The sequence below is a fragment of the Dromiciops gliroides genome, chromosome 3 (assembly GCF_019393635.1).
Source record: "Dromiciops gliroides isolate mDroGli1 chromosome 3, mDroGli1.pri, whole genome shotgun sequence".
Lineage (NCBI taxonomy): Eukaryota > Metazoa > Chordata > Mammalia > Microbiotheria > Microbiotheriidae > Dromiciops > Dromiciops gliroides.
In genome coordinates, this window is record NC_057863.1 from 91,114,989 (window position 1) to 91,140,628 (window position 25,640).

Sequence of the window (25,640 nt, forward strand, 5' to 3'; positions counted from 1 at the left end):
ACATATAGCATTTCTATTTCAATTGTCATGGTTGGCACGCAGGTTGTTCAAAGTTTATTTTTCTAAGTTGGGAAGCTGGGTGATTCACTCTCTTTTCAGAATGATGGATCCCAAAATGTCAAGGAATACAATGGCTTATTTATTTCAGTTATATATGTGGGGAGTGGGAAGAGAACCAATAAGAGAAGTAAAAGGATCATAAGGACAGAACCTAGAGATAAGAGAGTCTAGAATCCAGTTCACATCTCTGCTTCCTTATCTGTTAGGTTTGTCAGTTTTAATGTTATGAAATCATTGATAATCTTGGAGAGAGCAATTTCAGTTGAGAGCAGTCAAGAAGTACAGTCAGAAGTCAGGTTGCAAAAGATTAAGAAGAGAATGGGAGTAGAAGTGGGAAAAATGGAAAGAAACAGGGTTTTTCTTCTGTAGGAGTTTGCGGGAATAATACAGAGGATGATAGTTTAAGGGACTGGTAAAGTCAAATCTACGTTTTTAAGGGATGGGAAAAACTTGGGGATTGTGTAGGCAGTGGGGTAGGAGCCAAAAGATAGAGATGAAAGGTTAGAGGGAGGATGATTGAAGGAGAAGATCCTGATGGATATAAGAAGGCTTGGGATCAAGTAGAGAGGGTGGCCTTAAGGACCAGAGAAAAGGAGATGATGGAAGATGCTGGCAAGGAATTTCAAGGTATCAAACAGGGAGAAAAAGAAGCTCAACATAGATGGCCACTATTTTCTGAATCTAATAGGAAGTACAGTGCTTTGTTGAGACTGAGGAAAAAAGGGGTGGTATAGGAGAGACAAACTTTAAAATGGTGACTATGGGATATATGGTCAAGTTGGGAAGGATCAAAGTCTTTCCATGCAGCAGTTAGGCTCAGATGACATGAGATATGAGTTGTTGTAGCAGATCTATTTAGCAAGGTAGTAGAATTTCTTCTAGTAGCATTCAACAACACTGTAAGTAGGAATAGAAAAGGCAGATGGATAGTGGGGGCTTGGCAAAGTATGAACTGCAGCAGCACAAGGGATTCTAGAGAAAAGTTCATCGTTTAACTGGTTATGTATACTTTTGTGGGTTTAATCATATTTCTTGATATTTTGCTGAATGTTTTTATTAATTAAAAAAAAACCCAGAAACTATATCATCCTCAACTGGCACGTTGGCTTTCTCCTGGAGTCAGCCTCAAGAAATCTCTCCCCGAGGGGAGTCTAAAACCACATGTGTCTTCTCTTGAAGGTGAAAGCCAGAAAAATTAAGATTTTTACTTCCCAAGCTCCTGCTAACTCCACCCCCATACAGAAACAACATCAATGAGGAGGGTCTTATTCAAAGGCTTGAGTCACCAGTTACAGGGGACCATATTTCCTACGCAACCACATTTCCCATCAGCTAGGTGGTACATTGGATATCAAGCACTGGCCCTGAAGTTTGGAGGACCTGAGTTCAAATTTGACCTCATTTACTTATTAGCTGTATGACCCTGGGCAAGTCACTTGACCCAAATGCCTTAAACATCTGGGGCTATCTTAAACATCTCTAGACCCAGATGGCACTGGAGAAAAAGGTGAGGTTGGTGACTTTGCACAGCCCTCCCTCACTTAAATCCAATTCACTGCAAATCATAACATCACTTTCCCTATGTCCTCTTTGAGAAAGAAGGATAAACAACAACGTTTCCCATTGTCTTTGAATGTACAATAAAGCGAGCCTGTCAACTCTTTAAAAAAAAAAAAGGAAGAAATATGGGAAGGCCAGGACATATAAAAGGCATTCAGCTCAAGAAATGCTTAGTAGGGGGCAGCTAGATGGCACAGTGGATAGAGCACCAGCCCTGGAGTCAAGAGGACCTGAGTTCAGATCTGGCCTCAGACACTTAACACTTACTAGCTGTGTGACCCTAGGCAAGTCACTTAACCCCAATTGCCTCACCAAAAAAAAAAAAAAAAAGAAATGCTTAGTAAGGGTAGCAGTTGGTTACTTCAGGTCTGTCCCCTAAGCAAGACAACTACAAAATTCTAGGCAGGGCTGGCCCAGAGGCTTACAATAAAAGTAGTTAAAAATGGCTGGCAAAATAAAATACATGAGCATGAAGAATTTATACAGTTAGGCAACTACTAAAACATTGTCTTTCTCTCTTCATCCTGCTCTCTGAACAAAAATGACAACTTAAGAACTGTATGGCCCTCAGAGATACTTTGATCTCAATTTATACTGGGAAATGAATTGTTAGCCACAAGCTTTGTCAATAGTCCTCTAGTTCCAGAAGAAACCACTATTACCCCAAATCACCGGAAAAAAACCAAAAACCTGTAGGAAAAACATGCTAAATTGTACCAAAATTGTTTTATATCACAATCAAATTCAGTTATATGTGTGGAGATAAATATGGGCCCAACAGTATTTACTCTTTAAGTTCTACTACTTCTATAATGACCATTAGTCATTCTGCAAAACATTTTCTCTAGTCCTTAATCTTTTTATTTGTTATTGTTGAAAGATTTCAGTCACGACCACCACTTTGTGACCCCATTTGGGGTTTTCTTGACAAAGGTACTGGAGTGGTTTGCCAATTCCTTCTCCAGCTCATTTTACAATTGAGGAAACTGAGGCAAACAGGATTAAGTGACTTGCCCAAATGTCTTGAGGCTGGGTTTCAACTCAGGAACATGAGTCTTCTTGCCTCTAGGCCTGGCAATCTATTCATTGTGTCACTTTGCTACCCCATAATTTTTCTATTTCCCTTACTGCAAATAGCAAAGTCTAATAAATGTTTGTCCATGTGAATTTGTTAACCATCTCTACTTTAGTGTACAATCTAATTTTGTTTGTTTGCTGGGCAATGAGGGTTAAGTGACTTGCCCAGGGTCACACAGCTAGTAAGTGTCAAGTGTCTGAGACCAGATTTGGAACTCAGGTCCTCCTGAATCCAGGGCCGGTGCTTTATCCACTGCGCCACCTAGCTGCCCCCTACAATCTAATTTTTATAAATAAATTCTTACTAAAACCAATAAAGCAATTTCTGTTTGGGCAACTAGGTGTACAGTAGAGTGCTGGGCCTGGAGGCAGGAATATCCACCATTGCAAGCTTATTATTTCAAGCAGGGGCTGACAAGGAATATCTTCTTCAACAAATAAAAAAAGTTTTTGAGAATGCAAAATTATTTATTAGAATTTAGCCCATGACACTGAAACAAATGAAGAGAAAAAAAATTATCTTAAGTAGCTCTATTAAGTTTAGAAAACTGCTTCCGTAAACAGCACTTATGAATTATTCTTCCAACTAATTTTAAGGGGTAGGCCTTTTTTTTTTTTTTTTGCGCATGGGGCAATGAAGGTTAAGTGACTTGCCCAGGGTCACACAGCTAGTAGGTGTCAAGTGTCTAGCTGCCCCCTGGGTAGGCCATTTTTACAAATGAAGAAGGAGAAATTGACCTCAGTTCACTGCAAATGTCAAAGTCACAGATTCTAAGTCCTTAGGCCAGCATGCCATACTACTCATGAGAAGAAAGCAGGCTTTAAACAAATAGGAGTGGGGGCAGCTAGGTGGCGCAGTGGACAAAGCACCGGCCCTGGATTCAGGAGGACCTGAGTTCAAATCTGACCTCAGACACTTGACACACCCACTAGCTGTGTGACCCTGGGCAAGTCACTTAACCCTCATTGCCCAGCCAACCAAAAAAAAAAAAAAAAGACTAAACAAATAGGAGTGGAAACCACTTCTGAGGAGGGAAAAGTTGGCAGTCCAAAGACTCAGTGTACTTTGTCATGCAAACTAGTTTGAAGATAGGGTGTCACAAGCTGAACAATAGAACACAGTGAGGAGGGCATCAGAGCACCAACCATTCTCATCTGGAAGTGGTTGAGCAACCCAGGCCTGGCGTTCCATACAGTCTGTTCTCATCCATACCCTCATCCTTTCTACTGGGAAGAAAGTCTCCAGATAAGAAAAGGGAAAACATTAGGAGACCATGAAACACAAAGAAGCAAAAAGAGAGTTCAAAATGAAATGTACAGATGCGTGTGTATCTACACACATGCCTCTATGTGTCATCCATACTTATATACATTCAAAGCCTACTTCTTGTCTCACCACAGTACCTTCTAAGGCTGTTCTGGGGCAAGGACTGATGGTCACTGAGGAAGGAACATCTATTAGATGAATGTCCAATGGTGCCTAGCCTTTTTTCTTTCTACGAGTTGCTTTTATTTTGTTACTTTGTTTTTGAAACACAAGGCAAATAAATGAGTCTTTACTAAAAGTAGATGAGTTTATGTTGGTTAGTTTGGGGAACTGCTTTTTGCTCTTTCTAAAAATTCTCTGGTAAAGGACGGCTGGGGGCAGGGACATACCAGTAAATAAAGATGATGCTAAAACAAAAGATAGCAACAAAAATACATGTTAAGAAAGTGAATGAGTTACAAGTGACAATGACTAATATGGAGGGTAAAGGAATAGGAAAGCCATTACATCGGACTGGAAGTTAACTTCAAATATGTACTTGTCATCTGCCCTTTTGTTTTCATAAAATAAGTTTTCTACACCATAGTAATTATGGGTTTATTTAAATTATGTTGAAAATTTCTCCTTCAAATTATTTCTCTCACTAATCCCCTCCACACATTTTCTGTGAAAACGGATCACAAAATATTAAGATATAAAAAAATTCTTTAAGACTTTTCTAAGCAAAGTACAATAATCTTTTAATCCTCCTTCATAACAGGGAAATAATACATTTACAGACAGTTTACAACTATTGACTAAATAAAAATTATTTTGTAATATTAATTACTAATGACAAAATGGCATTAGACAAATAATTCTTTCATATGAAAAGTATTAAACACTGATATCAGGTTAATTTAATAAGACATGACATTTTATGCTGCTAGAGAAACAAATTATAAAATAAGGGTTATTGCATTAAGAGCTACCTAGTTCATCTCTTCAAACTAAACAAATATGTCAAAAGATTGCAAATAAACAAACTTGAAATCTTGGGTATAAAAACCTAAGCAAATTCTCCTCCTTAACAGGCTTAGCTTCTTACACTGCTCTGGAAAGCAAATTATATTTACTGAGCCCCCAGAAAGAAAGAAAAAAAAAAGGGTTCTTTTTTTCCCCTCAAAGGACTCAAGCAGGTATTCATTCTCTGGAAGGGGAAAAAACAGAGGTTGGGGGGTGCTCTCAATTTTTCCTGATCTATTACTATTTATTTGATGGAGAAAAAACTAGTTTATCATGTACCCTATCATTGTCTCATACCAAGCTATTTCAATTTGCCACTCCTTGCTGTCATTTTGCTTTCTTCCCTTCTCCCCTCCTCCACACTATATCCAGTCTGGTTATATATAGTGTGATGTTATATATTCAAGCTACAGCAGTCTGGGTCTTTGTTCAGCAATTGTTTATCCTCAATATTACATACCATAGGCAAGTTAAAAGAACCAAGTATAAATGATTACTGAATCTCTCTTCCTTCTCTGATTTTTATCTTAAAAAATGAAAAAGTCATTTACATCCAAAGAAACTAAGAAATCATCTCTTGTGGAGGATACTGCAATCAGAATGTCATGCCAAAACGAACTGAGTACTATACAATAAACAACAGGCGTAGCTCTCCTAATTTTCTCAAAAAGAAAAAACAACAACAACAAAAAACCCCCAAAAGACTGACACTATGAAGTATATGTGTCATGTATGAAGCTTATAGATTACAAAGCTACCCACATTATCTACACTGTCCCTAAAATCTATAACACTAAAAAAAAGCATTAATCCAACACCCAGTTTCCAAAAATGACAGTATGTTAGAAATTCTGAATGACTCAATGCTTTATTAACACGAAGCACTGGTTTGGCAGCTTAAAAGGTATTAGATACAAAAAGGAAATTTCATGTTTACCTGTGTCATTAAAAAGAAAACGTGACCTCTTTGATCGTAAGCACATGAAATATTCAGAATGATCTAACTTTCCTGCCTGCAAAGAAAATGCTTTTGTAACCAATCTCTGCCCTCATACAGTTAAATGCAAATTCTCTTTTTCAGTCTTACTCCTGAAACCTCCTGCATACATAGCTGATACGCCACCTACTGCAAAACGGAGCTGACAGCTCATGCGAGGTTGCCAGCATTTCCATTCCATCACCGAGCTAGAGCTGAATAAAGGCGTTTGTGTGGTGGTGGTGGTGCTTTTTAAAAAGCTCTGTCTAAGCCAAGAACAAGAAGCTGCAGAGATTTTGAAAATGGAACGTAAAATAAACAGGAGAGAAAAAGAAAAAGACTATGAGGGGAAACACAACAGCCCTGAAGGTACTACTGATCAAGGAAAGAGCTGCAAAACGCTGACGACTCTCAATGTTGGTGGATATTTGTATATTACTCAAAAACAAACACTGACCAAGTATCCAGATACTTTCCTTGAAGGTATAGTCAATGGAAAAATTCTTTGCCCCCTTGATGCGGATGGTCACTATTTCATAGACAGGGATGGGCTCCTTTTCAGACATGTTCTGAACTTCTTACGGAATGGAGAACTTCTACTACCAGAAGGATTTCGAGAAAATCAACTCCTGGCCCAGGAGGCAGAATTCTTTCAGCTTAAAGGGCTGGCGGAAGAAGTGAAATCAAGGTGGGAGAAAGAACAGCTAACATCCAGAGAGACGACTTTCTTGGAAATCACTGATAACCACGATCGCTCTCAAGGTTTGAGAATCTTTTGTAATGCTCCTGATTTCATAACAAAAATAAAATCTCGAATTGTACTGGTGTCAAAGAGCCGGCTGGATGGATTTCCAGAGGAGTTTTCTATATCTTCAAATATTATTCAATTTAAATACTTCATAAAGTCCGAAAATGGTACACGACTCGTGCTAAAGGAAGACAACACCTTTGTCTGCACCCTGGAAACTCTTAAGTTTGAGGCTATAATGATGGCTTTAAAATGTGGCTTTAGACTGCTGACCAGTCTGGATTGTTCCAAAGGGTCAATTGTTCACAGCGATGCACTTCATTTTATCAAGTGATTACTTCTGTCACTAGACAAAGGCAACAAGCATGAAGCTGGTAAACCTTGTTAAAATACAGCATCCAGACATCACAAATAACATGCCTAACTAGCTCTGTACCCCAGAGCTCTGCTGCTAATGAATTACTGTGAGCTAATGGTATGTAAATTCTATCTATGACATCCATCTCTGGGCTATTTGTGCTGGACAGAATCCTGCACCTAAAACAGAAACAAACTATCTTCTAAAAACTGTAAATAAATACTGAATGTTTTTGCTATTTATTTTTTCCTTCAGGTGGTTTTCAACTGGAATCGCAATATAAAATGTCTTGGGCACTTGCACGATTAACATGCATGTACCTTATTGCACTTTTATGATGATAAAAATATTTTAACAGAATACAAGACTTAAAAAACTGTGCTTTCAGAAAAATTATAAAGCAGCTGAATTGGAAAATATAAGCACTCAGCACAAAACAGACTTGCAGATCAACTAAAACAGGTTTCTAGTGCAACAAAAATGAGACTGCAAGAGGGCATTAAAGATATTGATTTAAATTTTAATGGCAGGCAACAAAGAACATTTCACAGCTTCTTGTGAAAAAAAACCTGGAATTACAGCTGAATTGATAGTTTGCTGAAAATTCCTAGAATATTGTGTTTTGTAACAATAAAGAAATAAAAACAATGCTAGCTTCTTTTCTTGTATGCATGATTATAAACAATAGTAGTAATGTCAAAATATTAATATTTAGTCACACTTAATGATCTCATGTAACAATGTGTAAAATGAAATAGCTAACTACCATGCCACAAAAAAACTGGATTGTCACCTAAGTTGTAAAATTAGCAAATCTGGTATTTACAGGTTGAAGTCCTACAGGTATGGAGAACTTAAGTCTTGGTAGAGCTCTTATTAAAACCCTAAGTAGCAGCTGTTTCAGAAACAAAAGAAAACAAAAAACCTGAACATTTTTGGAGATTAAAAATACTAAATCATCATTTCCTCCTCCTGCAATATAATTCAGTCACAAAAAGATTCAATTAACTGTAATAGTGATATAGTTCTGACCCTAAACATTTTTATGAGATCTTAAGATTAATTGGGTTTTATCAAAATGGTAGTTTCTTTGAATTCCTGGTTAGTGAATAAAACAAGTAAGTTCCAAAAAATAAATTTTAAACATGCGCACAAAAAATGCCTAAAGAGTAGTAGGAATAATTTAAATTTTTTCAGGTTTATATGTCTAAATGAAATCATGCACCTAAAATTTTTTTTAATGCTTTTCAAATGTATGTTTACTTCTTGCACAGGGAAGCTGAGTTACTTTTATGCTACTTTCTCCATGCAAAGTACTCATCTAATCTGCTAAAATTGGCCTTTTAATCTAAAAAAATTAAAAAAGATTAAGCATAAGTTTTAGTAATAATACACGTGCAATTATCCCTCAAGGATATATCTCAGATTATATTTTTAATTTATTTTTGTAAAATTTAGTTTAACATTCACAAAAATCATTAATTAGTAAATTCACTTTCAAAGGTACATATTGAATTGCATTAAACATCACACCCAATGTTGGGTACAGATTTAAATAAAATATGAGCACTAAAAGAAATCTTTCTTTATGATCGCCTGAAAAAAGCATACTTAAAAAAAAAAAAAACCACCAACAAACCCAAACACTATGGCTAGTGAAAAGTTATTTTAATAATCCACATTTTAAAATTCTCATACTATAATTTATTCTATTTAAGCACATGGAAAAGGAAGGGAATGTGCTATTTCTCATAAAATATCAGGTGATCTTTAACATGTTTTAATCTTTATTTTAAAAGTAAACAGTATTTGACTTTTATATACCTGACTGGTCTATGGGTTTATTTTTTCCTTGAAATTTGGCATTTGGTAATGCAAGAAATCTTATTTTAAAATGTCACAAATAAATTGGCCCTGTTAAAGCAAATTTTCAGGTCAAATTACAAAAGTATTTTTGACAGATCTGTGTCTTACAGGGTCCACAAATCTTAATACTACTACAAATAGGCCAGCATTCCAATCAATGAAATGAGAATCCACAAACTTAATATTTTTCAGGGTTATGCTAAAAAACATTTGCCTTGCTGAAGGAAATCACAATCTTAAAGAAACAGGATCATTTTAAAAGAATGAAGGCACTGGTCAAGATCATAGCTAGGGACACCTAATGTCCCTTGAAGAGTTTATATCATCATCTTACAAATTTAGAATGGAAGTGACATTAGAGATTATGAAGTTCAACCCTCTCATTTTATAGATGAGAAAAATGAGCCCAGGAAGAATACACAACTTGTCTAAAATCAGAGGGGCAGCAAATGGTAGAGATAGGATTCGAACCCAGTCTAAGTGTCTCCAAATTTCACGTCTTTATATAAAAAAATTTTCAAAGCCTTTAAGTTTATTTTTTTAAATGATTACATATTCTTTAAATTTGGTTCAACAATATAGTTAAGTGTCTAAAAATTATGCTATGTAATTCATGAAAAAACCCTGACATTTTTCAACTTTATGAATATTTTTCCTTAAAAAAAATCTTTTTAGTGTCATTGACTGCTCTGAAATCTGGTAAAGCCAATGGACCCCTTCTCAGACAAAAAAAAAAAAAAAGGTTTTTAAATGCATAAAATAAAATTATAAAGGAAACCATTACATTAAAATAATTATCAAAATAGGAAGGAATCACTAGATAGGAATTAATGTCACCATTAAATGTTAACTCTTAATAAGGCTGCCCATTTTCAGTAACTGATCACCTTTTTAAAAAATCTAAATAGTATGACTCATGTCACAATTCAGGCAAGGAAAAGAGGGAAGTATCATATTCCAAACCCCTTTAAGGTACTATACAACTTACACCAATTGTTATGCTGTTATTTCAATACCAAATTTTTTAGTATAGTCTCAGTGAAAAGAAAGAAAATCCTTTGATAATGTTTAAACCAAATGCTAAAATGGGGGGAGGGGGGAGAGAAGAACTTTTTAATTTGGTCTATACCTGCAATTACAACAGTATAGCAAACTCCCTGATCCAGAAACTACACCCGCCTATGTAGATCTGACAGCCCAATCTTATGGAGTTGTCATATATATATATACTAGACACAGGACTTGAACATGGATCTTCCCATTTCCAAAGCCTTCCCTTCTACACATTCTGCACCATGTTGCCTATGACACTGAGAAAATTGAAATGACATTTCTATCGCTGGTTATTTCTAAGTGCTTCTTGCACTGAAAATATTACTTGGTTTTAAAGAGGGATGGAATTACACTGAGTGGGGCATCCATTAGTCCCAATCAGATTCTTTTAAATACTTCCCCTTCCCTGTTTATTTTAATTTTTATGTACCTCCTAACCATCTTGGGGTCCTTATTAGTACTACCATTTCTTTATATAGACTTTTAAAAAGATATAAAATTTTTTTCAATATAGTCTTATATATGTGAGGGTAGCTTGAGAAGGTGGAGAATGGAACTGTCCACACTAGTGTTAAAACTAAAAAAGAGGTGAATACTAACAATAACCCTAAATGCATTCTATCACCCAGATACGTTCCCAAGTCACCAATCACCATGATCCACATGGATGGGTGATATACTTCCTGAATGCTGGCTGAATAGGTACAGGGTATGGCCTTTTAAAAAAAGAAAGAAAAGAAAAGCAGTGTTGTTTGGTGGGGAGAGAGGAATGGTCAAGTCCCCTCTGATTTTTATTCTTATATGTTTCCTCAACTGCCACATGTCTTACTGAAATGTATTAATGAATATTTCTAGTTTGGAAATCTCCCATCTATCTATTCCAGTATAACAAAGGTAACTTACAATTTAAAGAGCGCTTCTTCTATTATAACGTATTCTCACATTCTTGTAGTTGAGCCTTACAATAGCCTTATTAGTAAACAAGGCAGGTGGTATTATTTCTGTTTTACAAAAGAGGAAATCACAATGCAGAGAGATGAAATGACATTGCATGGTCATAAAGTAATCAATGACAGAATCCAGGACTAGAACTCAGGCCTCCTGATGACCTTTGTGAAATGGGACTAAAGCTGTGCTGTGTCTGCTCTACAGCAACACTCAAAGGAGCCATGGATAAAAGTGCCTACAAAACATATCATACGTGACTGGAATGGATGAAGATGGTGGTGTCATGTACAAGTCTGGGTCTTTTTGGGGGTAGAGGGACACAAGAGTTACTAAAAATATTCAGCTGAATTAGACATTTCACTATTCAACAAAGGGGACCCCAGGAAAAGTCATCTGTTTTGTTGTCCTAAAGATTGCTGTGGAGTTTCACAAGCAAATGTATGTTCAAGCCACTCCTATATATCCAGAAAAAATGATACACTCCACGTTCTAAAAAATATGTTGTCCTTTGATTTCTGGACATCATGCTAAATCCAATGGGTGGGCATACAATTCAACTGTATGAATTACAGAGATGTCTCCAAGGCTATGAGTGCATGCGTATACTTGTGTATGTGTACCTGTTACAAATACGCATGGATGTTACTATTATATACATATATAATACACACACTGTCAACAGTGGCACCTTAACTAAAAGACAGACACTGAGACAGTTATCTGTGAGATGCATTAGAATGCTGAATTGATTTTTAAAATTATTCCGGAAAAACCCCAAATGTATGAGAATACGACATAAACTGTTCAATATAATGTAGTAAATGTTCTTTTTTAAACAAGTCATAACTACTTTTATCAGTAAAAGAATGATTGAAAAGCAGTCTTTGTTTCTCTGAAGACATACACACAAACACTACTATAATACTCTATTCGAATGTCAGGAACACACAAATTTAAGTTGAGCTCAAGTCCTAGCACTGATGTATTCCTGAAAAGGTGTATGTAAATAGAATTTTGGCAAATGAAATCATATTTTTAACATTGTAAGGGAATCTGATCCCCCAACTTTTGGGGGGTGATATATTCAGATTTTTACAAGTCAAGTTTACTATAAATGACACACACCTTTATATCCATGTGTATTCATTAAGATTTTCATTCACATAAACCCTCTGGGCTGGACTGACACACCCTACTTGGCTTCTTACTTTATGTACTGTTTATATAGTCAATCTCTATTCCACCAGCCTAATTAATAAGAACAAAGACATATGAAGTAAAACATATACCACTTAAGACTTTCTACTTGGAACTAGTTCTTATTGTTAGTGTTAAGAATAGTAATATCAGCATAATGGGCAATTAGGTGGCTCAGCAGATACAGTGTTGGGCCTGAAGTCAGTAAGAATCATCTTCCTGAGTTCAAATCTGAACTCAAGATACTTATTAGCTATGTGACCTCAGACAAGTCATTTAACCCTGTCTACCTCAACTCCTCATCTACAAAATAAGATGGAAAAGGAAATGGCAAACCACTTTTCTTTGCCAAGAAAACCCCAAATGGGAGTCAAGAAGAAGAAATGACTGAAGAACTAATCATATCAACTTGAGATTCACAAAGCACTTTCTTCATAACAACCATTTGAGTACAAATGTTATCAGCTTGTGTTTGTAGATGAGAGAACTGTCATGCTAACTTCTTTGACCCAAAGTCATTGCAATAGTTGGGTAAGAGTCAGGTCTTCTGACTCTAAAGATCTTTCTACTATACTCCATTACTCCTCTACTATGTTAAAATGCTTATAGACAAAAGATTTCAGAAAGATGAGTTACAGACACACACTCTTTTCATTTATTTCAATTACAAAATATCTAATGTGAACTTATCTTACTTTCTAGTTTTATGTACATATGTGCTGAAAAACAAAAACTGAAGCTTAGAGAAATTAACAGATCTACTCAAACACAACAGCAGAAGTAGCAAAATCAGAATCTGAACCTTGCTTGCTCCTTCTGACTTCTTATCAGCACAGTAAATTCAGTGAGTTGCATTATAAGGTTCTTAAGCATAGTTTTGGGAAAGGACAAGAATATCAAGATTTCAATTTCTTATTTAAATAGTTTAGAATTTTAGTTATTCTTGCTAATAAGTAGAAATTTATAAAAGCAAAGAGAATTAGCTACATGGCTAAAAGATTCATGGTGTAAAAACATAAATCAAACAATCTAAAGGTTACGGGCAGCAAACCTGGAGCAGGTCTTTTTTCAGATATTTTTACTATATCTCTAGTAATTATGACTTGACCAGGTAATAACATACAAAGGAACCTTGAATATCTAGATTGTTTAAGAGCTGTAGTATCTGAATATATGAAAATCCAGACCACCTCAACAAAGTGGGCCAATCACTTTGGCCTTAGGCTGCCTCGACATTTCCTTCCCATCCCATCTCATTGCCAATAAAAGACTTCATTTCATAGAGAAAACTGAACCCAGGAAAATCTCAGGTCAAGGGGGCCAGTAGGGTGAGGTTCTCCAGTGATTGTAAGCAAAGAGGTACAATTACAGTATTGAAAAGAATCGTATTTGTAAAAGTCAGTTGATAATGGGCATGTGGAAGAAAATAATTATCAAGTCTAACAAGTTCATGTACATCTAGCAAATTAGTGGCTATGAGTAAGCTCATTTGGAGGGAAAAGAGTCATTACTATAAACTGATATAATATAGGGATTCTCAACTTTGGTTTTGTAAAACTGTAAGATTTCTCTAATTACCTAAGGAGCATGTTTCAAAACAACATTTATTTTCACTTTTAAAATTTAAATAACAGTAAGAACAACAAATGCCCAATAATGCTTCTGTTTTTGGTTTTTGGTTTTTGAAATTCAAGGAGGCTGGGGGTAGAAGTAGTGTTTGGAGAATGTGCAGCATGAGGGTTGTGACCACAACTCCACAAAGACTGAGAATCACTGATGACCTGGAGGTGTTCAAAATCTTTTATAGGCAGCTAATTAATCACCAAAATGTCCTCATGAGATAAGTAAATTTGCAAGGATTATTATTAATCCACTTCCCACAAGTTAATAATAACTTGTGGGGGCAGCTTGATGGCACAGTGGATAGAGTACCGGCCCTGGAGTCAGGAGGACCTGAGTTCAAATCCGGCCTCAGACACTTAACAATTACTAGCTGTGTGACCCTGGGCAAGTCACTTAACCCCAATTACCTCACTAAAAAAAAGAAAAAGAAAGAGACATGAATTAAAAAAAAATAATAATAATAACTTGTGGTTGACACAGAAGCCAAGTTTTGTCCAAATCCATAAGAAGCATCATTAGAGGCTGGTGCAGTGGATACAGAGCCCTGGGGCTGGAGTCAGGAAAACTTACTAGTCACTTAACTTCTGTTTGCCTCATTTTTCCCTTCTACAAAATGGGGGTAATAATAACCCCTACCTTGTTGCAGGGTTGTGGCAAGGATCAAATGAGATAACATTTGTCAAGTGCTTAGTAAAAGGTCTGGCACATGGTATGAATGCTTATTTCCTTCCTACCTCCCCATTAGGCAAAATAAAAGAACACAGTTTCTCTCATTCCCAAGTTTTCCTACACAGTCCCCAGCATAACTGTGTGGCCATCTAACTAACCACATCAACCAGTGTCTAACTGTTTATACTGCTTCAATCACACACAGTAAACTGAAGCCATTGCTATTTTTTTTTTAAAGGCAGGTAAACTATCTCTAAGTCATTAAGTCAACCAAACACAAAAGAATAAGAAACAAATGCTAATGGAAACAAAAGGTCTTTAAAACTATTATTTGAGGGGCAGCTAGGTGGTGCAGTGGATAGAGCACTGGCCCTGGATTCAGGAGGACCTGAGTTCAAGTCTGGCCTCAGACACTTGACCCTTAACTAGCTGTGCCCAATTGCCTCAAAAAACGCAAACAAAACAAAAAAGCAACAACACCAAAAAACAAAAAACCCCTATTAGTTGAGAAATGTCAACTATCCTTGATACAGTAAAATAATTACCTTGGTATTTTGCATGTTACCTTAGAAACCAGAAATCTCTCTGCTTCTTGGGTCAGCTATAAAGTATCATACAGCCACAACAGGTTTGACAGAGCAAGTTAAAGGCAATTTAAAGCATTCAGGTCCCATTAATCATTTCTATCAAATATTTATTAAGCATTTACCAATTACCCAGCATTCTGCTGGGCACTACATGAGAGACATTAATGATGGGAATATATATATATATATTCTGAATTAAGAAATATAGAATGATATTAAAATTATAAATGAATTTTTAATTAGTTAGAAAATATCCAAAAAATTTACAAAATAGAAGAAAAACATCACATTAAAAAGTGATATGGCAAGGCAATAAAAAAGTCTTATGGCACAAAAATAACTGTCTACTTATAGGCCCCCTAGAAATAATATTATAATAGTGTTATTTAATAACAAGGTATTTATGAAAGAAGTATACAAAACTAATGTGCTCAAAAGCAGTTTCTAGCTTGAAAAATACAGTAACACCTACAAGGCAAATATTTGTGGCTTTGGCAGGGAAGTGGCCTTTCCAATAAATGATCCTCAAATATAAATGATTTTCCATACAGGTTTCACAGTACTATACAGAAAGGCTAAGAATAAAGAGCACTTTGAAAGGATTTCTTAACAGTTTATACCCATGACATGCATAACTAGATTTAAGAACACTCAGATTTTTTCTTTTATATTAAATGTCATTATACTCAAGTAATATTTTACATTAACCAAAGCAATAAAAAAGATAGAAATAACTTTAGCAACTAAGATACAGTATAATGCTCTGAAAAGAATATCACTATTAAAACCAATAATAAATAATCCCTACTTTAAGGTTACAAAATGCTTTCTTCGTAACAATCCTGTGGTAGGTAGGTATTGAAATGATTAGTAAACTCATTTACAGGTGGAGAAACTCAAACTCTGCAAGGCCAACAGACCTGCCCCAGTCATAGAACCAGTGTCTACAGTGGCAGAGAACAGAGTCTTCATTACTCCAAGTCCACCAGTGATTCTATTTATTGAAGAGTAATGGAATGAAACAACATGTACAAGTGTTCAGTTCTCCATGAAAGTGTTAAAAAGCAAAATAAATTATAAAATGACAAATATTTAGGACTGACTAAGGTAGCAGCAGCAGTGCAATTATATGAATAGAATTAATGAAAGAGACACTGGGGGAAGTGGCTCTGAATGAGAAATTCTCAAGGACTCCACAAGCTATGAAAAGCAGTTTAAAAATTTTTATCATTCTAACCACTAAGATGTAAAAAAAAAAATTATAGAAACATATAAAAATTTCAAGAATCAGCAATATAGAATGCTTAGCAGATATGTATAATTTCTTTCTTCTGTTCTCTTTCCTCAAACGTACCTTAAAATCAAGCATAAGTTACTTATTTAAAAAAATACAGGGGCAGCTAGATGGCGCAGTGGATAGAGCACCGGCCCTGGATTCAGGAGTACCTAAGTACCTAAGTTCGAATCCGGCCTCAGACACTTGACACTTACTAGCTGTGTGACCCTGGGCAAGTCACTTAACCCCAACTGCCTCACACACACACAAAAAAAATAAAAAATAAAAAATACAGAAGACTCTTTAAGGGTGGTTTACCAGAAGGAATAACACACTCACACTCAGAAGATGTGATTTTGAGGTCCACCTCTGACCCTTATGAGCTTTGGTGACTTTGGGCAAGTCATTTCCTCATCTGTAAATGAGAGGGTAAGATGACCCACTATATAGTACAGTAGAAAGAACAGTTAATTTGGGTCCAAATTCCAGCCACAATACATATTAGTTAATGTGACAACAGGTAGGACGCTTAGGCTCTCTGGAATATGGTTTCCTCATCTATAGTAAAATAGGGAAGATAATCCTTACCTTGCTTACCTTCCAGAGTACTTCGGAGGAAAACCTAAAAACACTATGCTAATCTAAGCCAGTTCTAATAACAGATGATCTCTGTTCAAATGCAAATATGAATGGTTTCATTCCTTATATTTGCACCCCCAGAACCTAGTACATAGGGGTAGTGGTGGTTGTCCTTCATTCTCAAAGAGGACCACAATGACATCACTATGTTAGAGTCAAGTTACAGTGTGTCCAACTGTGAGGCCTGGATGCTCTGCCTAACACCTCTGAGAGAGGAAAGCAGAAATGAGGACCTTTTTCTTCTTTCTCAGTAGGAACTGATGGCTCAGAATGAGTATAAAGAGCAACTGTTTCTGTTCTGGCCAGAAACTCTGAGGGTCGCCAATTGCCCATATCCATATCTTGCCATTGGACCCCAATAACTGGAGAAGAGAGTAAGGTGGACGACTCTGCACAGCTCTGTTTCACTTAAATCCAATTCACTTGCAGGATATCACTCTCCTGTTGTCATTGGTCCTCTTCGAGAATGAAGGACAAACAACAACAAACAAGATGGGACATTCAGAGAGAGGGCTTGCTGATTAAAAGATCTGCTGGTTTCAAAGTTTTTGCATCACCTTAAAATATACAAAATACACAATTCATTGATTCTAGCTATAACGGATTCATGACCACTTCTCAATCTCAATCTCAATTGGAGATAATTAGTGGTTTCTCTAGAAGTTAAATGGAGTCAAAATAAAGTTTTATAAAAAACTAACAGCTATACAATGATATTTAGTAGCAAAAACAAGCATAAGCAAGTCTCCCACCTCTAAATCTTTATTCTGAGAATCAGTCTCCCTAGTAAGTATAAGCCATCCTTAGCAACAGTGACTTTAAGAACCACTGTGCTAGCAAAGATGTGTATGACCCATGTGCTGCTGCTGTCAAACACTGCCTAGTCACCTCCCACTAACACTGACAAACCTTTCTGAGTTAACTACTTCCCATTATAAAAGTGGGAAAGATCATGAATACAGTCATCCTCACAGCTGGATCCATCTCCAAAATCAGATTCAATTTCTACTCCCTTGCAATTCCCCTCACACATGTAGGAACTGGCAACTGAAATCTCTTAAAAGAAAAATGAAGTAAGAGTCAGTACTGGTATACTAGACTACATTTTATAGTAGTGGCAGTAATGAATGCTGCTTTGTGATCCTCTTGAGTAAGTAAATAATCTTAGAGTTAGTTCTATCCACCTTCTGAAAGCTATTACATACAGCTTCTCTCCTAAAATTATCCTACAAACCAGTCATCATCAAGAACAATTGGGTGCTGGTTAAAAAATAAAAGTCAATTAGTGAAACAAATTAAGTACACAACATACAGAAGCAAATAAACCTAAGAACCTTAGTATTTGATTAAACTCAAAGACCCCCAATTATAGAGGTAAGGACTCACTATTTGATGAAAAACTGTTGAGAAAATGGGCAGCAGTATGGCAGAAATTAGGTTTAGGCCAACACCTCACACCATATAAGAAGTTTACCTTCAAATGGATATATGACCTAGATATAAAAAGTCACATTCTAACAAAAGAAGAAATCCCCTTTTAGATTGCTCACTAGATAGGGCAAGAATTCTTAACCAAAGAATAGAGAGGATCACAAAAGGTAAAATGGACAATTTTTAATTACATAAACTTTTAAAGTTTTTGCAAAAACAAAACCAATATACCTAAAATTAAGGGAATCAATTAACTGGGAAAAAATCTTTTAGTACATTTTTCTGATAAAAGTCTCATTTCTAAGTGATATACAGAAAGAATATGAACAGGTAGCTCTTAAAAGAAATTATCTAAGCCAGTGTTGTCAAAGCCAAACAGAAATACCCACTGGTCACATATTGACTTAGAAAACCTCAAATTAGTATCTTTGTTGTATTGTATTTTTATTTTGTTAAACATTTCCAAATTATATTTGAATCTATAGTCTAAGTTATCAACAGCCATATTTTTTAAATGCACCAAATCACTAATAATCGAAGAACTGTAAACTAAAGTAACTCTAAGGTTCCAACATACTCTGATTAGATTAGTAACTTGACAAAAAGGGAAAATGACAAATGTTGGAGGGAATATAGAAAACAGGCACAGTAACACGTTGTTGGTATAGCTGAACTGGGCTAGTCATTCAGGAAAGCAATTTGGGACTATACCCAAAAAATTATGAAGTGATATCTCTGCTTGGCTTATACTCCAAATATATTAAAGTAAGGGGAAAAAGGCCTTTTTCTAGTAGAAAAAAACTGGAAACTATGTGGTTGCCCTCAGTTGCTGAAAAGCTGAACAAATTATGGACATAAATGTAACAGCTGCTATTGTGTTTTAAGAAATGACAAAAGGGGTGGGCTCTGAGGACCCTGGAAAGACCTGTATGAACTGCTGCCAAGTGAAGTCAGGAAAATAAGCCATGCCAATAACACTGTAAAAACAAACAACTCTGAAAGACTTCAGATCTTTGATCAGTATAAACACATTCCACGCTACCCACTGACAGAGAGGCAATGGACTCAATGCAGAATGAGACATACATTCTGGAGCGTGGAAACCATTTGGTTGATAATGTGTATTTCGTATAAGGGCTTTTTCTTTTTTCTTTACAATTGGGAAAAGGAGTGCGAAGGAAAGAAAAATGCTTGTTGACTGAAAAATACATTCAAAAGTTTAACCCCCCCACAAATTAGGTATGTAGACAAAGGCTTCATGGGAGATGCTTTTCAGTAGTAGACTGGCATTTATACTGTTAAGAGGAAGTTAAGCCCAAAGAATTTCTAAAATAGTATGAGGGGCTTGGCTTTGCCTTCACTATTACACAATACCTGATTTGCTCATTAGTATTTAGTCATACACCATGCAACTACCATTCTTTTGCATAAGTCTAATATTCTACAGAGCACTGTACACTACAGATATACAACAAAAGTCAAAAGAGAAAATCTGACAAGAAGGGGGTTACCTAAATTTCTAGATTATGCTTGTGACAGGGCAAAACAAGAATAACAATCTAACAGGGAATCCAAGTATATCTTTTACCTTAGTCAATCACAGAAGAAAAATGAATGAAAATACAATCTTAGGCTATTACAATGAAATTGGGATAGAACAGGGTGAGAGGAAATATATCCATTGTGATGATGGAGCAAGAAGCCCCAAAAAGCACTTCATCTCTTATACTGTTCTTATCTCCTGACTTTGCAAAAGTGGAACAATGATACACTAACATCAGGGTAGCTGCAGCAAGAGTTGGCATTTCCTTGGTGCCAGATGACCATAAGGCCGCTATGCTGATGAAGCAGGAGAGCTGGATGGAGCATACCCAGCAGGCAAGAAAGCAAGGAGAGGAACGACGGGGTCCTCTACTATTAATGCTATGACACTAGCAAATTTCTCTTGTGTTCTGGTATATGAAGAAGTTATCACAAGAGTTATGGTGGAGATCATTTACAATAAGAAGACAGGGCAGAGAAAAGTTTCCCAATACAACCTTTTAAATGCTCTCTTGGCTCTACTCTAAGAACTAATATTGAGGCCACTAGTAAACCAAGGAAAGCTGACTTTTGGTTTTGACATCAGCACCAAACATGCATTCTTAAGACTCACCTTTGTTTGCACTCTAATTTTCCCATATTAAACTTAATTATAATGTTGGGAGAGGGATGAGATCTGTGATTTCACTGGTATAAGGAACTTCTAGAGGAAGAAACTCCTTTCCCCAATGAAGGTCAGTCAGCACCCTCTCTGAGAGTTGCCTACCCCACAGAGAGGTTCAGGGTCTTGTTCAGCCTCTCCCATCCAGGACATGTGAGAAGCAGGATTAGAACAAAGGCCTTGTTGGTTCCAAGGCCAACACTCTACAATATGCCTCTCCTAACTCAATAAAGATGATGATGATACTGAACATATGGGACCGTAAGGTTTGCAACTGCTTGAATCTCATTTGATCCTCAAAACAATCAATTATTATTCTGATTTTACAGATGAGGAAACAAAGGCTGAGAGAAAGGAAATGTCTTGGCCAGGATCACCCGTATGCTAAGTGTCTGAGGCTGCATTTGAACTTGGGCCTTCCTGAGCCTAAGTCCAGCACTCTACCCCCTATACCAAAATGCCTTGCTCTACAAACAAACAAACCCAAACCCGGCCCATTCTCTTTTGTACTTCACAGCCTCTCATACTAGAGAGGAAACCCTTTTCTTCACCCTCCCTTCCCCCACCAACCACATCTATGGAAACTGTTTTTCAGTTAGGTAGCATCTCCTCAAGGAAGCCTTCCTCACTCCTCATTAGCAGGAAGTGACCCCTTCTTGCTTACTTGCTCTACTATCAAATCCTAAGTTACATTATAGCTATTAGTATCTGCCTACCTCCCCCCTGGAGGGCAAGGTTGAGTTGGTGTTTTGTTTTTCTACTCTCCAGGGTCTGGTCTGTAACATAGATTTAACAAAATGCTTTTCTTTCCCCCATTAATTTGCTGCCCATTCTGTTCTAAAGCATCAGCAGCACCAAGAGCAGGACAAGGAGGCCAGCATTCTGGCTCTAGCTTTGCCATTTACTGGCAGTGTCCCTTTGCATAAAGTGTTGAGCCTCCCTGAGCTTGTTCCCTCACCTGTGAAATGAGGAGGAACACCATGACTGTGACTTGCTATCTTTCTAAGCACAGGACATACTTTTGATGTCAATATCAATTAATGACAATGGATACCTAAGCTTTTCATGCTAAGTACTTTATATGCCCATTAGTCTGTTCTTGTTAAATCTATTACTTCCAATCCACCTCGACCCATCATTCCCAAGAGTCAGATGTCCCTCTCAAATATGTGCAACTGTACATTAAAGCTATTACCTCTGCAAATATTATTTCCTTTACTACTGAAGTGACTTCTTCAACCTTTATCTAGTAACCACTAGCAAACATACCCAATTTCTTCCCTTCAGGACTAAGCAGAACAGCTGAAAGGTAACTCTTTTCTCTAGTGATACTAGGCAACAAATTAGTACATTTTAAACAGTTGTTTCCAGCCACATAAATCAAATAAGGATCCTAGTGATGATTCACACTGGCAGCTAGGTGGCGCCGTGGATAGAATGCAGGGTCTGGAGCAGGAAGACTCATCTTCCTGAGTTCAAATCTGGCCTTAGACACTTCCTAGCTGTGTCACCCTGAGAAAGTCACTTAACTTTATTTGCTTCCATTTCCTCATCTGTAAAATGAGCTGGAGAAGGAAATGACAAACCACTCCAGTATCTTTGCCAAGAAAACCCAAATGGGGTCAAAAAGAGTCGGACATGACTGAAATGACTCACAACAAGAAGAAACTGATTTACATGGCAGCAATGATTATCTCACTCATCAGAAAAGTACCCGAAGAAAGAATGCAGCAGTTACACTCTCATACTACTGAGCCTACAAAGCAATTTTCTGTGCCCAATCAAAATCCATAATCCCATGTTAAGCCCTAAATGGGTTATCTTTTTACTATTTGACAGCTGTCAAAGGGGACAAGTTGAGATACATTGGAAAGCCAACCACAACCCATTAATCACACGCCTTGTGTATCATGAGCCTAAAATTTCTATTTAATTATGTGATCCAGGATACTAGCCATCTAATAGGAGGAAGAGCACTCTGGGCATTTCTATACAGCCTTATTTAGTATTATACTACTCCTTTCATGTGGAGAAAGGGCTAAATACTACCTGATTCAGTCTTTTTTGAAAAGGCAAATGGAGGTTATAAATGGATTTTATGTCTGCAGTTCAATTATAAAGAAAATAACGACCACATCCTAGAAAATCAACCTGCTCTAAAGAGAAAGAGTGGTCCCCCAGAAATGGAGAGGGGGAGGGAGGAGGACCACAGGCTGTAAAATGACCACCTCCCAAGAACAACATACTACAGCATTGAGGGCAAGCATTCTTCCTCATAATTTCTCTATATAAAATGTTCCCTTATTTTATACAAGTAAACTGAGGCCCAAAGAGGACAAGGCCCTTAAGGCCTTTGGACCCTTGTTTCTTCCTTTCTAAAACAAGGGCATTAGACTGCATGACCTCTAAGGTCTCTTATACCTCTACATCCATTATCCTGGCACAAGAGACCTTATTTCACAGAGTTCACTGATTACAAGGACAAAACATCCTTCTCAGGTAGCCAACATACTGATAAAGAGCCTTTGCATACCTGCCTTTTCAGCTAGGTAGGGCCTAACAGAAGATCCAAATACTCCCAGCCCAAATTAAGCCTATTATTGACATTTTACCGTGGCATTTTATTTTAATCAGCTTGCTTAATACACCTACATAAGACATGTTCAAATGGTAGTTTTTAGATCAAGAGGATAAAAGGGAAAAGTAATCTGGAGCTTGAAATTCCTTATAAAGGATGATGAGGAATAATAACAAGTGTCACTTACATAGCAATTCATTTATTTATTCATTTATTCAGTCATTTATTTATTTATTTATTGGTGAGGCAATTGGGGTTAAGTGACTTGCCCAAGGTCACACAGCTAGAAAGTGTCAAGTGTCTGAGGTCACATTTGAACTCAGGTCCTCCTGAATCTAGGGCTGGTGCTCTATCCACTGCTCCACCTAGCTGCCCCTACATAGTAATTTAATGTAAACAAAGTATTCTCATAACCTTCTGAGGTAACAGAAGTATCATTATCCCTATTTCATAGAAAAGGAAACTAAGGACGGTTACACAGTTAAGGGCTGGACTTTCATCCAAGTCCAATGTCCTCTGCATTGTACTAAATGACCAGTGGCTTCACTGTAACTGGAGAGGGAATGCTGAAGACATGATGGTAACATCTTAGGAATCTCCTAAAGATACCCCTCTATACTACACAGAAGGTTCTATGAAGTGCTAGGTACTTTTCAATATGATTGCCAATGTGGGAAATCAGTGTTGCCCCAAGAGCCACTAAGAATAGTGATGGGCCAATGCTAAGCCTCAGGATCCACTGACATGTCTGAAGCAACTTATAAGGAGGGACAGGAAGATGTATTTAGAAATCTGCTTAGTCTACACACACACACACACACACACACACACACAGAGTCATGTTGTGGAGGGCATCCTTTAGCATATACACCCTTTGAGCATCTACAAATTGATCATATCACAAGAATCTTGGATTCATTGTTCCCATGTAAAGCTTGCACCATTTATAGGTAAAGAAATTTCAAATAAATCCAGATCAGATTGATTATCACTTCAAGCATCTGTTATTGTCATACTAGATAGAGAATTCATGTACAATGTAATGTGATTTACTTGCTCAAAGAAGATTATGTAATAATGTTTAATATTATCAGCCATTTACACTCATTTATCATTTAATGGGAAAGGCTGAGAGAACAGCTATTGGCAAGAGCTGAGGTTGGCTTCTTTTGGCTCCATTTCCCCAAAATATTGTACAGGTGGCTGGAAGCTTCCATCCCACCCATCTCATTCTATGGTATGCTTTAATAAATGCTTAATGCCCAAAGACTGGTGCTAAAGCTTCTAATTTAAGGCGACCCACACATTTAGATTTTAAACATCCCATGTACTGTCTCCCACTACATGGCCTGAGCATTCTAGATGCCATGATCAACAACATTCAAAAGAGTGAAAGAGTTGAAAGACAGTTAAAAATGGGATAATTAAGGGGCAGTTAGGTGGCACAGTGGATAGAGCACTGGCCCTGGAGTCAGGAGGACCTGAGTTCAAATCCAGCCTCAGACACTTAACACTTACTAGCTGTGTGACTCTGGGCAAGTCACTTAACACCAACTGCCTCACCAAAAAAAAAAAAAAAAAAAGAGGGATAATTATATTGTTATTTTCTACTAAAGGAAAAAAGGGCAGCCAGGTGGCAGAGTGGATAGAACACTGGCCCTGAAGGTGGGAGGTCCTGAGTTCAAAATCTGACCTCAACACTTACTAGCTGTGTGACCCTGGGCAAGTCATTTAACCCTAACTGCCTTAAACATCTGAGGCCATTTCCAGTTGTCCTGATATCTTGCTACTGGACCCAGAGAGCTTTGGAAGAGAGAGTGAGGCTGGTGACTTTGCACTCACTTAAGTCCAATTCACTGCAAGTCACGGCATCACCCCAGTGTCACGGTTCTCCTCAGGAACAAAAGACAAACAACAACAACAACAAAGGAAAGAACTTGATCAAACATCTTTTGATCTACTTTATATATATTTTTTCAATCTAGAGAATTCAAAATTTCACTGAGGATTGAAGTAGCAATATAAGAAATTCAATATTCTTTGCTATACAAATCTGGCCCCCTGAAAGATTTTACTTAATCTGCCATGTGATGGTAGATCAGCAATTTCTAAGTATTATTCTATCCAATTCATCCCTCTGGCCAATAGCGTAGGAGAGATCCACAAAGGAAGGAGGACAGTTTTATTTGATCTGTTTTACAAAGTTATACCCAAAGGACAAATAAGAAATTTAATGAGTAATGTCTGACTTCACTTCCAAATCTCTGATAAATTCTTTCAGATTTATACTTATAGTCCTTAGCACATCTGAAGATGTACACAAAGAATTATGGGCCTATTTTTTTTTAAGCAAAAAACATTTATTTTATTTTTTCCAGTTCCATGTAAGGGTAGTTTTCAACATTCATTTTCATAAGATTTAGAGTTCCAAACTTTCCTCCCCCCTTCACAAGATCACAACCGGGATGTACAATCCACAAGTGTTCTTTTTATCACTTCTTTCTGTAGGGGTGCATAGT

General features: G+C 36.9%; 2 protein-coding genes across 2 annotated transcripts in view; one reads left to right on the forward strand and one right to left on the reverse strand.

Annotated features, from left to right (window-relative positions):
- The window catches only part of GTF2F2 (general transcription factor IIF subunit 2), a 96,266-nt gene that overhangs the window by 59,497 nt on the left and 11,129 nt on the right, over positions 1-25,640 (reverse strand). The gene's annotated exons all lie outside the window — the stretch shown is intronic.
- On the forward strand, positions 6,046-8,408 carry KCTD4 (potassium channel tetramerization domain containing 4). Its single transcript, XM_043995054.1, has one exon. The coding sequence runs from the start codon at positions 6,119-6,121 to the stop codon at positions 7,025-7,027; it is 909 nt and encodes a 302-aa protein (XP_043850989.1). The 5' UTR covers positions 6,046-6,118; the 3' UTR covers positions 7,028-8,408.

What these genes read in the sequence shown, in the direction of transcription:
- KCTD4 (XM_043995054.1), top strand. Translation starts at nt 6,119, where the DNA reads ATGCGAGGTTGCCAGCATTTCCATTCCATCACCGAGCTAGAGCTGAAT.